This window comes from Podarcis liolepis (assembly GCF_965112155.1).
Source record: "Podarcis liolepis genome assembly, chromosome: 18".
Lineage (NCBI taxonomy): Eukaryota > Metazoa > Chordata > Lepidosauria > Squamata > Lacertidae > Podarcis > Podarcis liolepis.
In genome coordinates this window covers 10,236,009-10,254,665 of record NC_139572.1, presented here as the reverse complement: position 1 = coordinate 10,254,665, position 18,657 = coordinate 10,236,009, and the positions used below count along the sequence as shown (strand labels likewise).

At 47.3% G+C, this 18,657-nt stretch overlaps 1 protein-coding gene across 1 annotated transcript in view; it reads right to left on the bottom strand.

Moving 5' to 3' along the window:
- The window catches only part of ZAP70 (zeta chain of T cell receptor associated protein kinase 70), a 31,731-nt gene extending 15,094 nt beyond the window's left edge, over window positions 1–16,637 (bottom strand). Inside the window, exons 1-4 of the mRNA XM_083483851.1 lie at window positions 16,421–16,637; window positions 5,170–5,628; window positions 2,443–2,603; window positions 552–690 (exon numbers count right to left, since the gene is read on the bottom strand). Of these exons, the coding sequence (XP_083339977.1) occupies window positions 552–690; window positions 2,443–2,603; window positions 5,170–5,571 (702 nt within the window). The 5' untranslated portion in view covers window positions 5,572–5,628; window positions 16,421–16,637. The remainder of the gene's footprint in view (window positions 1–551; window positions 691–2,442; window positions 2,604–5,169; window positions 5,629–16,420) is intronic.
- Window positions 16,638–18,657: the final 2,020 nt, after the last annotated feature.

Genomic DNA, 18,657 nt, shown 5'->3' with positions numbered 1-18,657 from the left:
TCCTCACCCCACTCGTACTAACCATCCCAGGGCGCTCAACCACTGCCACAATGACCTTTCTTCTATCAGATCAAAATGAGCAGATAACAGGAAAGGTTGCTAGCAGGGGCCATCAGAATAAGGGCCACTAACTGACAGCTGACTCAGGACTTTAAATTGTGCTCTTATATCAAATTTCCTTTCCTGCGTATACTGTAATGTTTTACTGTTGCTATGGCCATTGGCTAATGCGAATAAAGTTTTATCATAGTAATCAGTCCAAATGGGTCTGCTTTGGGGGCTCCCCCTCCCTTTAGGTGTCCACCCATCCCATCCCCCAACAAAGGTTGTACCCCTGGAAACCTTGTGGTTTGCCCTTGTTTGCTGACACCTTCTTGGGTGGCAGTGCCATCTTGCCTTAAAAAAAACAAAAAACTATTGCAGGGGGTTGGGCTAGATGACCCTCAGGGTCCCTTCCAACTCTGCAATTCAATGATTCTCTTCTCTTCATTGCAATGCAGGCAATCCCAGAAGGAGGAGGGTCTCCAGCCCCACACACTCACACAACCCACCTGCCACAGCGTATCAAACTTGGTTCCGTCTTCCACCGAATATTTTCCTGCTTTGTCCTGTCCGATCCGGTAGTGATAAACGGTCTTTCCGTAGACGAGGGACAGAGCGTAAGAGCCCTTCTCCTTTTTCTCTCTCAGCCTGGAGGGAAATGGCATGGAAGTTGTCAGGATCAGTTCTGTTCCTACTAAGGGGCACCTAGTTTTTCTCTAAGGGGCCTGGCAAATGCGTCCATTTTCTGTTTCTCATTCGATCAATCTCAGCTTCCCTATGCAAAGCAGCGTCCCCTGAGATAGTGCAATTTTGTCTGATATTTCCACGAATGTGTGTGCTCCCGTTGCTCGGTCCCTGCTCCTGCCAACCTAGCAGTTTGAAAGCACGTCAAAGTGCAAGTAGATAAATAGGTACCGCTCTGGCAGGAAGGTAAACAGCGTTTCCGTGCGCTGCTCTGGTTCGCCAGAAGTGGCTTGGTCATGCTGGCCGCATGACCCGGAAGCTGTACGCCGGCTCCCTCGGCCAATAAAGCAAGATGAGCACCGCAACCCCAGAGTCGTCGGCGACTGGACCTAACGGTTTACAGGCCGAGGGAGCCGGCGTACCGCTTCTGGGTCATGTGGCCAGCATGACTAAACCGCTTCTGGTGAACCAGAGCAGCGCACGGAAATGCCATTTACCTTCTCACCAGAGTGGTACCTATTTATCTACTTGCACTTTGATGTGCTGCAACAAGAGCTCACCCCGTTGCGGGGATTCGAACCACTGACCTTCTGATCGGCAAGGCCTAGGCTCGGTGGTTTAACCCACAGTGCCACCCGCATCCCTTAAGAGTCATTTAGTCCAACCCAATTGGCTCCATTAGTTACAGGTAGCAATTAACATGAACCGTAAGGGGTTCTGAAAGCAAAGCAAACTTTGAGTAGCTTCCAACATATATAAAAACATAATAAAACATTGAGCATGAAAAAAACTTCCTTCAGATGTCTTCTAGCGGTTGCCTAATTACTTATCTCCTTGGCTTGGGAGGTCTCATAACTATTACCCTCCAACATTTCTGCAATGAAAATAGGGACGTCCTAAGGGAAAGCGGGATATTCTGGGATCAAATCAGAAACTGGAATGGCTTCTGTAAATCTGGGTCTGTCCCTGGAAAATAGGGACACTTGGAGGGTCTGTTAGTACCGGGCAGAAACTGAACTGCAGCAGAGCCAACAGTGGCAACGCTGGGTCGGAATGGAAGTGGATTCTTTCTGACATCCTTACAGGGAGGTGGGCTTGGCTGAAATGGCCTCGCAGGCCAAATGAGGAGACATTAGGATGGCAGTTCCTGGACTCGGCCATTCCAACTCCTTCACCCTGGTTGACAGATGCCCCAAATCTGCAAAGCGAGGCAGATGGGTGCCCCAACTGCATAATGGCAGCAACACAGAAAGACGACAGACAGGTTGGGAAAACAATGCAGCAACGAGAGGAAATTATGGACATATCGAGGACAGAGTGCAGGAAGACATTTTGGGGGAAGATTGTATTGAATGTGTTTTAATTTGTGGTTGATTCGTTAAAATTTGGAAAATCAATAAAAATGATTTGGAAGAAGAAGAAGAAGAAGAAGAAGAAGAAGAAGAAGAAGAAGAAGAGGAGGAGGAGGAGGAGGAGGAGGAGGAAGAAGAAGAAGAAGAAGAAGAAGAAGAAGAAGAAGAAGAAGAAGAGGAGGAGGAGGAGAAGGAGAAAGAAGAAGAAGAAGAAGAAGAAGAAGAAGAAGAAGAAGAAGAAGAGGAGGAGGAGGAGGAGGAGGAAGAAGAAGAAGAAGAAGAAGAAGAAGAGGAGGAGGAGGAGGAGGAGGAGGAGGAGGAGGAGGACAACAGACAAGAAGCTTTGCCCTGACAACGTGCTTACAAGAATTTCCCATCAGGCTGCGAGCCTGAGTAGAGTCTGCTTTCTGCTTGCGCTCGAGTGATGGGGCCGTGGTACCAGGGCATCTTCTCGTGGGCTGTGGTGGCCAGGAGCTTCTCCACCTGGGGGGCCTGGCTGATGATGGCCTGCTCAAGGGTGTCCCCCTACGAAGAAGGAAGAGGAGAGAGCAGAGACTCTATTGCCTTTCTGGGAATTATTTAAACCTCCAAGACAAGCTGTGCCTGGTGGGGGAAATTATCAGCCTCCCATTTAACCCCAGTTGGTTCCTACATAAGAGCAGCACTCAATGCCTGGATGTTGGAGATGGAAGGAACTGCTTTTGTAATTCTACGTTGTTCTAAACTAGGGGTTCTCAAATTGGGTGTTATGGTCTCCTGGAGGGCAGTGGGGTTACCTCAAAGAAAGGGGCGTGCTGGAAATGTAAATGTAAATGACTATCTAGTGGCATTGAATTGTAGAGTTTCATATTTTTTGACCTGGCAATATACTGCTAATCACAGGTGTGTGTGTGTGTGTGTGTGTGTGTGTGTGTGTATGTGTCTGTACATGTGCTATGCAAAAATACTGATGCGGGGAAAACTGTGAAGCCAGCTAATGCCTCTACACAGGTCCATCCTTATTTCAGACATCGTGATATATCCGTATATCACGATGTTTAGCTGGTGATATATCATGACGTTGGAAACCAGATATCACCCAGTCCTGCTTTGTGGTACCCTCCAATAGGAAACGGAGGGTTTGTAAAAGCTTTAACTCCAATGGAATGCAAATAATGGATTTAAGAGGCTCATGGGACGCGGGTGGCACTGTGGATTAAACCACAGAGCCTTGGGCTTGCCAATCAGAAGGTCGGCGGTTTGAATCCCTGCAATGATGGGGTGAGCTCCCGTTGCTCAGTCCCTGCTCCTGCCAACCTAGCAGTTTGAAAGCACCTCAAAGTGCAAGTAGATAAATAGGTACCACTCCGGCGGGAAGGTAAACGGCGTTTCCATGTGCTGCTCTGGTTCGCCAGAAGTGGCTTAGTCCTGCTGGCCACATGACCCGGAAAAACTGTGTGCAGACAAACGCCGGCTCCCTTGGCCTATAGAGCGAGATGAGCGCACAACCCCAGAGTCGTCCGCGACTGGACTTAACGGTCAGGGGTCCCTTTACCTTTATAACAAAGACTGAACATTGAAAGGAGATAATCTGGTTTGCCTATGGAAAGAAAAAGGGTTTGCGCAAACAGGCAAAACTATCAGGGATAAGAGAATGAATCTACACCAAGTTGGAAAGAAAAACGAAATGTTTAAATTACTATAACCGCTCACTTGTTTTTATTTGATGTAATTGTGTTTAATCCTTATGCAGGAGTCTGTAAAGGGACAGCTGAGGGACGAGAATTTTGCTTAACAAAATGGATGTGAAGCAGAAATAAATCTGTAAAATAAGTAGCATGTAAAAGGGTATGAACTGGAATATACCTGAGAAAGTGGGGATTCAGTGGGGGGTTTTGAGGGGTGTGTGTTTTAAATCACTTTCAATTTGATGTGGATGTGTTATAAATTTGAAAATGAATAAAAAATAACTTTCAAAAATGTTGCTGCTTCTTTGGACGTTTTGCCCGTGTCCTTGGGGGCCGCTCCATATTCCGCTGTGTAGTGATCAGGTGGATTGCTATGAGGAATTATTATACAAGATCTCAAAGTAGCTGTTTTACTACAAAGGAATTTCAGAAATAGACTGGAAAGAGAAGCTGCTGAATTGCAACTCATTACCAAACTTAAAACCATGGAGAGACCTGGTCTGAACAAAGACATTGGATTCTTATCTCATTATACATGACTAAGCCATTTTTCACCTTCTCACCCCTTGCCTTTTCCTGTAAGACCTATTACAGTCGTTAAGAGTCGTCAACAGGCTCATCTCAGCTATCTGCCAATCACCCATTCCCACCACCCTTCTGAGTAATACCCCTCCCCACCTTCTCACTATATAGAAGGATCTGGCAACTTCTGTTTCAGTGTATCTGAAGAAGTGTGCATGCACACGAAAGCTCATACCAAGAACTAACTTAGTTGGTCTTTAAGGTGCTACTGGAAGGAATTTTTTATTTTAACAAATATAGAGTAAGCCATCTGTGTCAGCAATGAAAGCATTGCGTTGACTGGGTTTAAACTATTTTGATATGATTTTTGATCAATCCACACCTCTGCATCCCTGGTCCATCTCTCCTGCTTCACAAGGCACGTACACAGCCCAGTTGCTTCGCCAGGCAGGCTCCTGGGTCATCTTAGGGCCAGGAAACAGATCTCACATGAAAGTGATAATGATCACTGTCCTCCTTATCATGTATATTTCTTGTTTATCACCTCCAGGGTTGCCAAATGTTCTCCTTTGTAGTTCTGTTCTTTGTTTACCCCAGAAATATGTGTGCTTAATTAGTTTAACTTTCTCCCCATGTGGGTTTGTGGAAATGCTCAGAAGAAATCTGATTGGTTCTTACGAACACTCTGTAAAAAGTTCTTTTGTGAATAAAACGACCTGGGCCGAGGGGGCTAGAGAGACAGGCACAGAGAGACACTATCATATGCTGCTTCAAGCCTCTGTGTGTATTCTTATTAATCAGAGTTCAATCCTTCCTTGACTTTGTGAACGCCTCACCGCTGGCCGCAATGTTTCCCCTCTGCTGCCCCCCAACCACAGGAAAGGCCCCGATCCTGCCCGTACCTCCAGCTGCCACGTCTGCCGGATATATTCCCGCACCATGTTCTCTCGGATGGAGTCGAAGATGCCCGGCTGGGGTTCGAGGCCGCCGGGACGGTTGCACGGCCTCTTGAGCGGGCAGCAGAGCCCATCGGCGTCCTTGGAGTAGAACTCGCAGAGCTCCTCGGGGCCGCAGTGCGCCTTGCCGCCCGCGATGGCAAAGGTGCCGTTCATCAGCCGCTCGATGGGGTAGTGGTGGAACCGGAGGTTGTGGGTGACCGACAGCACGTAGCCGCCCAGGCTGCGAAGGCACTGGCGGAGCAGGAAAAGGCCGTCCATCATTCCGCCCAACTTGAGATGCTCTTCGGCGTCCGAGCGGGAGATGCTGCCATAGTAAAAGGGCAGGTGGGCAGCCGGGTTGGGCATCGCACGGCAGGTCCTGGGGCTGCCCAAGCAGCAGTCATAGGATGCTCAGGGAAACACCTGGGAAACAGGAGCAGGCAGGCATTATTGTTACTATTGCATACCAAAGGACACGGGTGGTGCTGTGGGTTAAACCACAGAGCCTAGGACTTGCTGATCAGAAGGCCGTGCGGGTCGCGATTTGCCACTTCCGTGCATGCTGACCAGAGCAGAATACAGTGGCACTATTACTTCCCTTGATCTAGATGCTATACTCCTATTGATGCAGCCCAGAATTGCATTGGCTTTTTTAGCTGCCGCGTCACACTGTTGGCTCATGTCAGGTTTGTGGTCAACCGCAAACTCTATGCCCTCCAAAACATTTTTCTTGGGTTTTTTGACTTCCCCTCCTGGAAACCCAAGTCTGCCAAGTCAGTGTAGACCGCACTGAGGCAGGTGCCTAAATAGAATTCACGAGGACTAGCGCCATCTTTAAAATAAAAAAATAAAAAACCAATATCCTTAAAAAAAAATTAAATTAAATTTCTCAAAAATTCACATACCCATTCCAATGCATAGTAGACTTTCCTTTTGCTTTGGCAACTTCCCATCCCATTTTCCATATTATTTTTCATTTCTCCCCCTTGCTGATCCCTGTCTTCTCTCTCTTATAACTTTACAATCATACAATATTCTCTAATTCCTTCTGTCACCTGTACAGTGGTACCTCGGGCTAAGTACTTAATTTGTTCCAGAGGTCCGTTCTTAACCTGAAACTGTTCTTAACCTGAAGCACCACTTTAGCTAATGGGGCCTCCCGCTGCTGCCGCACAATTTCTGTTCTCATCCTGAGGTAAAGTTCTTAACCCGAGGTACTATTTCTGGGTTAGCGGAGTCTGTAACCTGAAGTGTATGTAACCTGAAGCGTCTGTAAGCTGAGGTACCACTGTAGTTCAAATCCTGCTCGCGAATTCATCATACTATGACATTTATTTAAATATTCCGAAAAAGGCTTCCATTTTTATAATAATAATAATAATAATAATAATAATAATAATAATAATAATAATAATTTATTATTTATACCCCGCCCATCTGGCTGGGCCTCCCCAGCCACTCTGGGCGGCTTCCATAAAACCAAAAATACAGTAAAATCACACGTTAAAAGCTTCCCTGAACAGGGCTGCCTTAAGATGTCTTCTGAATGTCAGGTAGTTGTTTATCGCTTTGACATCTGCTGGAAGGGCGTTCTACAGGGCGGGCGCCACTACCAGGAAGGCCCTCTGCCTGGTTCCCTGTAGCTTTGCTTCTCGCAATGAGGGAACCGCCAGAAGGCCCTCGGCACTGGACCTCAGCGTCCAGCAGAATGATGGGGGTGGAGACGCTCCTTCAGGTATACTGGACCGAGGCCATTTAGGGCTTTAAAGGTCAGCACCAACACTTTGAATTGTGCTTGGAAACTTACTGGGAGCCAATGTAGGTCTTTCAAGACCGGTGTTATATGGTCTCGGTGGCCACTCCCAGTCCCCAGTCTAGCTGCCGCATTCTGGATTAGTTGTAGTTTCTGGTTCACCTTCAAAGGTAGCCCCACGTAGAGTGCATTGCAGTAGTCCAAGCGGGAGATAACCAGAGCATGCACCACTCTGGCGAGACAGTCTGCGGGCAGGGAGGGTCTCAGCCTACGTACCAGATGGAGCTGGTAGACAGCTGCCCTGGACACGGATTTGACCTGTGCCTCCATGGACAGCTGTGAGTCCAAAATGACTCCCAGGCTGCGCACCTGATCCTTCAGGGGCACAGTTACCCCATTCAGGACTAGGGAATCCTCCACACCAACCCGCTCCCTGTCCCCCCAAAACAGTACTTCTGTCTTGTCAGGATTCAACCTCAATCTGTTAGCCGCCATCCATCCTCCAACCGCCTCCAGACACTCACGCAGGACCTTCACCGCCTTCACTGGTTCTGATTTTGGCTTTGCCAATTCCACGTAGTGAATCATTTTACTTCTTCTTTGGTGGGAACTTCTTTTGGTGCAAAAAGAATCCTAGCTTATCCTAGCATTTGTTATTATTATTAAGGTCATTTTGGACTCACTGCTGTCCATGGAGGTGCAGGGGAGGCTTTTCCACTTTGACCTTGCAGAGAAAACATTTGCTCAGTTTAGGAATAAAATGGCTTCAGGTCGGTCTTCCTGTGCTGGTCTATGTATGTGCAGTTATGAACATTACCATATAATTAAGACCTCAAAATTCCTATCACAGGGGACAGGGGGCAGGCAGGTGTGGGGGACTCCCTGGTCCTGAATGGGGCAACTGTGCTCCTGAAGGACCAGGTGCGCAGCCTGGGGGTCATTTTGGACTCACAGCTGTCCATGGAGGCACAGGTCAATTCTGCATCCAGGGCGGCTGCCTACCAGCTCCATCTGAGACCCTCCTTGCCTGCGCCCTGTCTCACCAGAGTGGTCCATGCTCTGGTTATCTCCTGCTTGGACTACTGTCATGAGCTCTCAGTGGGGCTACCTTTGAAGGTGACTTTTGAAGTGTAGGTGGGTTCCATTGTTGTTGTTTAGTCGTTTAGTCATGTCCGCCTCTTCGTGACCCCCTGGACCAGAGCACTCCAGGCACTCCTGTCTTCCACTGCCTCACGCAGTTTGGTCAGACTCATGCTGGTAGCTTCGAGAACACTATCCAACCATCTCGTCCTCTGTCGTCCCCTTCTCCTTGTGCCCTCCATCTTTCCCAACATCAGGGTCTTTTCCAGGGAGTCTTCTCTTCTCATGAGGTGGCCAAAGTCTTGGACCCTCAGCTTCAGGATCTGTCCTTCCAGTGAGCACTCAGGGCTGATTTCCTTCAGAATGGATCAGTTTGATCTTCTTGCAGTCCATGGGACCCTCAAGAGTCTCCTACAGCACCAGAATTCAAAAGCATCCATTCTTGAGCGATCAGCCTTCTTTATGGTCCAGCTCTCACTTCCATACATCACTGCTGGGAAAACCATAGCTTGAACTATACGGACCTTTGTCGGCAAGGTGATGCCTCTGCTTTTTTTCTCCATGCCATGACTAATTTCTAGGGTCGTGTCTCTTCTTCTTCGTCTTTTCTCTAAGCTAAAAGGTCCCAAACACTGGAAAAGCTTCCATCTGGGGAGTCTCTTCTACATGCTTGATAGATTTTGCAATTTATGGCATCCATGTGTTCGCACTCCTCTTCTGATCCTGGGAGGCTCTTGAAGAATCAGAAGGTGCTCGTATGTCATTTGGGGGGAAGGAAGTTGCGGCAGGAAGCTCAGTCGTCAGAAGACGTGACTTAAGAGCAGGCAGATGGTCGCTCTGTGTTTGTGCCGGGGGCTTGCTGTGCAAATGTAGCTACGAGATGAAGCCTCTGACACCAGGCTGCTCTCAAGCCTTCCGGGACAGAGCAGTTGGCGAGGCCGTGGCTTCGACCCTCACAATGGGCAAAAGATTCCCGCATTGCAGAGGGTTGGACTTGATGACCCTTCTCGCCCCCTTTGGTCGGGCAAAATACGGGGCAAGTCAGGGTGGGGAATGGGGAGGCTAAAATTTTATTTCCCTGTTGCAGAAATGACTTCAAACAATCCATTACAGTGGTACCTCGGGTTACAGACACTTCAGGTTACAGACTCCGCTAACCCAGAAATAGTGCTTCAGGTTAAGAACTTTGCTTCAGGATGAGAACAGAAATTGTGCTCTGGCAGCACAGCGGCAGCAGGAGGCCCCATTAGCTAAAGTGGTGCTTCAGGTTAAGAACAGTTTCAGGTTAAGAATGGATCTCCAAAAAAAATTAAGTTCTTAACCCGAGGTACCACTGTACAATGAGGCAGTGGAAGACAGTGGAGTGCTCTGGTCCATGGGGTCACGAAGAGTCGGACACGGCTAAACAACTAAACAACAACCACCACAGTACAATGGCACACAGGATTTGCAGTGGTTTACGGTCAGCGGGTTGAGGTTGAAACCTGACAAGACAGAAGTTCTGTTTCTGGGGGCACAGGAGGCAGTTGGGTATGGGAGACTCCCTGGTCCTCTATGGGGTAACTGTGCCCCTGAAGGACCAGGTGCGCAGCCTGGGAGTCATTTTGGGCTCACAGCTGTCCATGGAGGTGCAGGTTAAATCTGTGTCCAGGGCAGCTGTTTATCAGCTCCACCTGGTACGCAGGCTGAGACCCTCCCTGCCCGCGGACTGTCTCGCCAGAGTGGTCCATGCTCTGGTTATCTCCTGCTTGGACTACTGCCATGTGCTCTCCATGGGGCTACCTTGGAAGGTGACTCAGAAATTGCAACTAATCCAGAAGGCGGCAGCCAGATTGGTGACTGGGAGTGGCCGCCAGGACTGGATAACACCCATCCTAAAGGATCTATGCTGGCTCCCAGTATGTTTCCAAGCACAGTGGAAAACCCAGTTAGATGGGCAGGGTTGAAGTAATAAAATTACTACTACTACTACTACTTTACCTTTTGGGGAGCTAATTATTATTATTATTATTATTATTATTATTATTATTATTACCCCTCCCTCCCCGGCCAAAGCCGGGCTCAGGGCGGCTTGCACCAGTAAAATTACAATGGAAACATAATTGGGGGGGCGGGGGCGGGACAAACACACACACCCCAATTTAAAATACAGGTTAAAATGCAATTTAAAATGCAGCCTCATTTTAAAAGTAGCCCATAGATCAAAACCATAAGGGGAGGGAAACTTAAGGGTCAGACTGAGTCCAAACCAAAGGCCTGGTGGAACAGCTCTGTCTTGCAGGCCCTGTGGAAAGATGTCAAGTCCCGCAGGGCCCTGGTCTCTTGGGACAGAGCGTTCCACCAAGCCGGGGCCAGTACTGAAAAGGCCCTGGCCCTAGTTGAGATCAGTCTAACCACCTTGCGACTTGGGACCTCCAAAGAGTTGTCATTTATGGACCTTAAGGTCCTCCGCGGGGCAGACCAGGAGAGGCAGTCCCGTAGGTACGAGGGTCCTAAGTGGGAGAGCATCTGTTCTGCCTGCAGGGGAAACCAAGGAAGGTGGAAAAACCAGTAAAACAAAAAAACCTTCTGTGTTTGTCTCTGATTAGCATACACTATCTTTAAAAGGTGTGCGATCACAACAGCCATCCAGCCTCCATGCAACTACATGTTTGTGGTTGGAAATTCCTGCACATCGCTGTGGCTGGTGGGTGTGAAGAGGCAGGCAAGCTGCAGTTGCCGGCTCAGCAGGCAGCCGATGTGTCTGGCCTCCAGGAAGTGTTGGCTAAATGTGGCCTGGTCCTCGGGGAAGATATGTTTGCACTTTTGAAAGCAGGCCAGATCATTACTAATTTTTACCATTAAGAAAGTAATGAAAGTAAAGTAAGTAAGAAAGTTGGTGTTTCCTGGAAAACAATGCTCAAGTTAATCTGAATGTTGCTCTGACGGCAAAAGACACTTTGTGGATGTTTGGGTCCCACGTGCTCAACATTTCCCATGTTTTGTTCCGCCTTTTTCTGGAGAGAAATTGATTTGGTCTTTTTTTCTTTTTTTACAGGTCCCCCCCCCCCCCGCAAAGTTTGCTGGAAAAGATGTCCACATGCCATGGGCAGATTTATAAATACCACATTAGATTAAGGTCTGGTTAACTACAATAACATTTTCCCGCCTTTTTTTGTAATGTACACATTTTTTTTCTGTTTTGTTTTCTACATGGGTATTATTTCTTGCTTTTTCCTATTTTTTTGTATCTTATGTGCATTTTCTACATTTTATTTAGCAATAAAGAATATAAAATGTAATAAGAAAGTTTGCTGGAAAAGATGGTTCAGGAAAACACGGGACGGTTTGGGTGTTGCTTTCGGAGCAAAGATCACTGTGCACATGTTTGCATCCCAATAATAATAATAATAATAATAATAATAATAATAATAATAATATGTTTGTTTGTTTGTTTGTTTATACCCCATCCATCTGGCCGGGCCTCCCCAGCCAGTCTGGGTGGCCTCCAACAAAATATTAAAATACAGTAATGCATCAAACATTAGAAGCTTCCCTAAACAGGGCTGCCTTCAGATGTCTTCTAAAAGTCTAGTAGTTGTTTATTTCTTTGACATCTGATGGCATTCCACAGGGCGGGCGCCACCACCGAGAAGGCCCTCTGCCTGGTTCCCTGTAACTTTGATTGTCTCATGGAGGCAACCACCAGAAGGTTCTCGGAGCTGGACCTCAGTGTCCGGGCAGAACGATGGGGGTGGAGACGCTCCTTCAGGTATACAGGACCGAGGCCGTTTAGGGCTTTCAAGGTCAGCACCAATACTTTGAATTGTGCTCGGAAATGTACAATTGCTCAACCTTTTTTGGGGCAGAGGGGGAGACCAAGGCAGTTTATTTTTATAGGTTGAATGGGTAAGTTCCCCCACCCCAAAATAGTTTGCTGGAAAAGTTTGCCCCAGAGTCTTGCTTTGGGACTGTGTGGGTGCTTGGATACACCCCCTCAACCTGTCCTGAGCCTTTTCTCTTCTGCAGGGGGGGGAACAAAACAAAAGGCCCATTTCTATACAGGTTGAGCATTAGGGTTATAACTTTTTTACAGCCTCATGAATTTTTGCCTAAAAACAAAGGAATGAGCTGTCATTTCCAAATATTTTGGAAAAAAAGGTCACCCTGAAATCAATACATTCATCTTTGTATTTGTAGCTGTATAACATACAGGGACATATGTAGGGACGCGGGTGGCGCTGTGGTCTAAACCACTGAGCCTCTTGGGTTTGCCAATCAAAAGGTCAGCGGTTCAAATCCCTGCAATGGGGTGAGCTCCCGTTGCTCGGTCCCTGCTCCTGCCAACTAAACAGTTCGAAAGCACGTCAAAGTGCAAGTAGATAAATAGGTACCGCTCTGGCGGGAAGGTAAACGGTGTTTCCGTGCACTGCGCTGGTTTGCCAGAAGCAGCTTAGTCATGCTGGCCACATGAGAGAGCCAGTGTAGTGGTTAAGAGCGGTTGTCTCGTAATCTGGTGAACCGGGTTCGCTTCCCCGCTCCTCCACATGCAGCTGCTGGGCCAGTCACACTTCTCTGAAGTCTCTCAGCCCCACTCACCTCACAGAGTGTTTGTTGTGGGGGAGGAAGGGAAAGGAGAATGTTAGCCGCTTTGAGACTCCTTAAAGGGAGTGAAAGGCGGGATATCAAATCCAAACTCTTCTTCAAACTCTTCTATGACCTGGAAAAACTGTCTGTGGCTCCCTCGGCCACTAAAGTGAGATGAGCACCGCAACCTCAGAGTCGTTTGCAACTGGACTTAACTGTCAGGGGTCCTTTACCTTTTTAACATATCATGTAATATGCATAGCATGTATTATAATATGGGGAAAATAGAGCTTGCAAATTTTCTAATACTTGTGCAATGTTTTGTACATTGTACATCACTTCTTATCCCCTAGAATAAATCAAGGTTGCAGCTGGACTTTGTTTCTGCTGCAAGCACCATAACATTCCCGCATCCCTTGGACCGCGTGTTCTGCGCACGGATCACTTCTTGGTGTCTGGAGTACGGATGGCTCCTGCTTCCAGTGATTCTCCAACACCTGCAATGCTTTTTTGTAAGCATTTTTGTGAGAAGTTCTTGAAGCCATTTTCAAAGTACATACCGGTATATGGTGACTCCAACTTTCGGGGTGACCTTTTTTCACAACTGAGAACAATTAGTCCCTATTTCAGTGTTTCTAAGCAAAAGTTCATCCCTTTATGACACAGGAAATCAGGGGTTTTTTTGGGGGGGGAGTCAGAAAGTTATAACCCTATTGAGCATGCAAGACCCAAGCAGTCAATACTTGTCCCTAAATCACATTGGCCCAGCGTTCACCACCAATAGTGGCATTCATGTTTGCCAGCCAGAAGAAGCTGGTTAGCAACTTCATAATTTCATTTCACAAGCCTCCGAACTCGAATGATGTAGCCCCCGCAAATGAAGCACAGCTCAAAATGTGCAGACACTCGGTGGAAATGTGCATCGGCAATCGTGCACAAATTCACAAAAATAACACGTGGAGATGCATCATATTAGGGAAACTCCACACAGAAACCCGTCGATGGGAGGCAAAACTGCTGATGAACTTCCATCAGGGCTTTTAAAATTATTTTATTAAAGTTAGCAAACGGATGTGGAAACATGACAAACTGAAAAGTGGAAGGGTGGAAAACTTGAGAGAAACCGAAATCAACCCCAAGTCACAGTATAGATGTCAATCGCAAGACTCCGCTTCCTCTGCAAACACTGACAAATTTTAGCTCAGAGAAGACCCATTGGAACTGATGGGCCGAAGCGAGTCCAACGGGGACTACTCTGAATAGGACTGTGAGTAGTGTCCGGCTAAGTAAGCACAGAGGAACTTACTGAAATCAAAGGAGCTAAATAAAACAGCCTGCAATGATTTTGCTCCGAGCAGGACACAGAACATGAAGAGTCTGTGATCAGGTTTCGAACTATGAGCAACAAAAATAATTAAAAATCATTGTGTTGTGACTATGATAAAACAGAGGGAAGACAGAATGCAGCAAAGGGGGAGGGTAAGAAAAACATAACAGAAAATGGGATGCGAAGTCAACAATATGAAAGAAATCTTTTAAAATTTGCACTGGAATTTAATGTGGATTTTTTGGTCATTTTGTTTTATTTTTTAAAAAGAAACTCCATTGCACTGTGTCAGACCCCCTGGGCCATCAAGCTCAGTATTGTTTACACTGGTTGGCAGCTTGAACATGGGACCTTCTGCAGGCAAAGTAGCCAGGGAGCTCCTGCCTTGCCCTGGAAGTAAAACTAAGTTTGTAAAGTCCTGGCGGTTCTGGAGAAAGCATTTGATAGGGTTGACTGGGAATGTAGGACGCTGCCTTTCATCAGATTCTCCTGCAACTGAGCTGTGGCCTTCCATTGTAAATCTAAAGTTAGTCTGGTCCTCATGATTCTGATTTAGATAGCGACATATACATGGGTGTAGCCAAGGGGGGCAGGGAGGGGCAGCTGCCCCCCAATGAATAAAAATCAATAAAAATGCATAGCAAACTGAGGTTTTGCCCCCGCTCAACAAAAGGTCTGCCCCCCTAACAAAAACTCTGGCTATATATACCAAGTAGTATATTTTCCCAGTAGTGATGTATGGAAGTGAGAGCTGGACCATAAAGAAGGCTGATCGCCGAAGAATTGATGCTTTTGAATTCTGGTGCTGGAGGAGACTCTTGAGAGGCCCATGGACTGCAAGAAGATCAAACTGATCCATTCTGAAGGAAATCAGCCCTGAGTGCTGACTGGAAGGACAGATCCTGAAGCTGAGGCTCCAAGACTTTGGCCACCTCCTGAGAAGACTCCCTGGAAAAGACCCTGATGTTGGGAAAGATGGAGGGCACAAGGAGAAGGGGACGGCAGAGGATGAGATGGCGGGACAGTGTTCTTAAAGCTACCAGCATGAGTTTAACCAAACTGCGGGAGGCAGTGGAAGACAGGAGGGCCTGGTGTGCTCTGGTCCAGGGGGTCACGAAGAGTCGGACACGACTAAACGACTAAACAACAAAACAACAATATATACCAAGTCAGACTATGGCTCAATTGAGCTCAGGACTATTTGCAGTGATTGAAGGTGGGTCTCCAGGCTTTCAGGCAGGGGACTGAACCCAGGACCTTCTTCCTGCGAAGAAGTTTCTAGTCCTGTGGTTTTGGATAAGTGGCTGATTTAAATAGGAAGCTGTCTTACACGAAATCACACCACCGGTCTCTCTAAACCCAACGCCAGCCCACCCTAAACAATGTTTAACAACCAAGGACCCCCTTGAAGTTCGATCCCTGAAACCCCACCTTGAACCCCCCAATTTTTTGTTGTTGTGTGCTTTTTCCATAAAATGTCTATACCACTTGACTATAGAACAACAATCTCAAAGTGGTGTTTCTCAATAGAATTAAGGCCGTTAAAAGTATCGAGGGGGGATTCTTTAAAACTTTCCAAAGATAAAACCTGTGACAAAATGAAAACAGATTAAAAAGTACGTCAACATTCCTGCACGGCACGGGGTGGGAATAGATGTCCCTTGTGATTCTTTCCAACTCTATGATTCCACATGTCTGGAAAGGCTTGTCTAAACAGCAACGAAAATGTATTTAGCTGAGCACAGGAAAGAGTACAGTGAAGAAGGTGTCCCCTGATCACAGAATTGTAGAGTTGGATGGGACCCCAAGGGACATCTAGTCCAACCCCCTGCAATGCAGAAATCTCAGCTAAAGCATCCATGACAGATGGCCATCCAAACTCTGCTTAAAAACCTCCAAGGAAGGAGAGCCCACCACCTCCTGAGGGAGATTCTTCCACTGTTGAACGGCTCTTACTGTCAGAAATTTATTCCTGACATTTAGTCAGAATCTCCTTTGTTGTAACTTGAAGCCACGGGTTCGAGTCCTACCCTCCAGAGCAGGAGAAAACAAGATGCTCCATCTTCCGTGTGGCGGCCCTTGAGATATTTGAAGGTGGCTCTCCTATCTCTTCTCAGTCTCCTCTCTTCCAGGCTAAACATACCCAGCTCCTTCAACCGTTCCTCATATGGTATGGTTTCCAGACCCTTGATCATCTTGGTTGCCCTCCTCTGCCCTCCTCATGCTTGTCAACACCCTTCTCAAATTTTGGTGCCCAGAACTGAACACAGTATTCCAGTTGTGGCCTGACCAAGGCAGAATGGAGTGGTACCATTACTTCCCTTGATGTGGACACTAGACTTCTGTTGATGTCAATAAGCAGGGAGTTCCAGAGGGCAGATGCCACCACAATGAAACATCAATTTCTTACCAATGCGGACCAGCGCCAGTTCAGCACTAAATGGGGAGAAAAATGGTTATCTGTGCATCAAATATATCAAGATCCTTACCTGAATCAGAGGGCAGGGAAGACAATGGACACTTCCGTAAATGTTTCTGTCTGAATCTTTCTTTTTAAGCGGAAATGAATGGAGTCAGATGTCCATCCCAAAGCAAAATGATAGTTTTTAGGGGTGTAAAGGGAACGAGAGAGAGAGAGAGAGAGAGAGAGAGAGAGAGAGAGAGGTCTGGTCTCTGGCAGTGAAATGGCTGAGTTTGCTCTGCAGAGTCGACAGGGTGAGGTGGGGGTGTCTTTGAAGTTTTGACCCAATTTCCGTACTACGTAAGCAGGAAGGTTGAAAAAGCGCTTTTGAAGAAAGGCTTCTGGTTTTGAGAAGGTGTAAAGAGCGCAAGTTAGGCCTGAAAAACTCACATTCGCCACTTCCTTTCTCACGGAGAGCTCCTGCACTGTGTGAGTATTGTGCCGCAGACAGTAACTCAACCGGTAGAGCCATAACTCTCCTCCCGGACTCTTATGGGAAAACCTGCAGGTCTCGATTCCCTGCCTGGTAGGTAAGGCATCTTGCCTGGGGTCAGGGGGAGCAACACGACCTAGTGGTTGGAATCATCGCATGTGGAAATTCCAAAGGAAAATTGGAAGCCTTGGGTCAAAGAATTTGATGGATTGCCAGCAGCGCAGGAAGGAGAAATAATGATTTTTATACAAATGAAAATGTCCAATTGGGTTTTGGCATATTGAATCAAAGAATTATAGGGCTGGAAGGGTGATCTAGTCCAACTCCCTGCAATGAAGGAATCGAATGCCCAACATGGGGCTTGAACCCACAGCCCTGAGATTCCGGGTCTCGTGTTCTATGGATTGAGATGATACTCTAAATCCGTATCTTTACCAGAAGACCATTGCAACAAGGGACAAGAACTCCACATTTCCTCATCTAAATCAATCGAGCACTTTTGACATATGTTTACCTAATTAGCGTTCATTTTCATGTCTGGGGGAAAGGGTTTGTTTTCAATTAATGGGAAAGGGTGAGTTAATAATAATAATAATAGTAATAATAATAATAATAGTTTTCTAACCAAGGGGCAGTAATTTAAAGCCAATATAACTACATGAAGTCTGCGCCGCCTCCCCCAGAAGAAAAGACTGGGCTTTAGAAGTGCGAGTTAATGTCACTCTGAGCATGCCTAGAGGCACTCTTATTTCAAATCTGATTTTTCAAAGGAATAGTGCAGCCTAAGGAGGTCGTCACATTAAACTGGGTTTGGTCAGAGACAAAAGGGCATCTCTGTGGCAACAGAATCAACAACCCAGGGCATTGTGGGAGCCAGAATATTGGATGCCCACCTAGGCGGGCGGAGCCTCTCACCCTGGGTCGCCGGGTGATTGGATAACAAGGAGCCGTGTGATTAGCCACAGCCAGAAAGAGGCAGGCGTGACGAAAAAGTTGGTTTTGCTGGACCGTTTGGACCAAAAGGTGTTTCTTTTTCCCCCTTTATTTCCCCACCAGCAAATGGTTAATGGACGGCAGCTTCTGATTGGCCGTGGTTCCAGGAGGGAGAGTTTAAAAGGAGAGGATCTGGGGAGAGACAGTGGTTGTGGGAGTTGAGAGGGTTGGTTTCGGAGGGTTGGAATTGAGGTTGGAGTGGTTCTCAACCTGTGGGTCCCCAGATGTTGTTGGACTACAACTCCCATCATCCCTGAGCTCTGGCCTTGCTAGCTAGGGGTGATGGGAGTTGTAGTTCAACAACATCTGGGGACCCACAGGTTGAGAAAGGCTGGGTTAGGAGATAGGTAGGGGACGCGGGTGGCGCTGTGGGTTAAACCACAGAACCTAGGGCTTGCCGACCAGAAGGTCGGCGGTTCGAATCCCGCAACGGGGTGAGCTCCCATTGCTCACTCCCAGCTCCTGCCAACCTAGCAGTTCAAAAGCACACCACTGCAAGTAGATAAATAGGTACTGCTCCGGCGGGAAGGTAAACGGTGTTTCTGTGCGCTGGTCTAGTTCGCCAGAAGCGGCTTAGTCATGCTGGCCACAGGACCCGGAAAAAATTCTGCAGACAAACGCCGGCTCCCTCAGCCAGTAAAGTGAGATGAGCGCCGCAACCCCAGAGTTGCCCGCGACTGGACTTAACGGTCAGGGGTCCCTTTACCTTTACCTAGGGAGGTAGGATAGGAGACAGGTTAAGGAATAAAGAGTGAATGGGAGAAAGAGTTGGTTCTGGGTAAAAACAACTTGCGAAGGACAGAGTGTGGTGTCCTGTAGGAGGAATAGACCAGGATTTT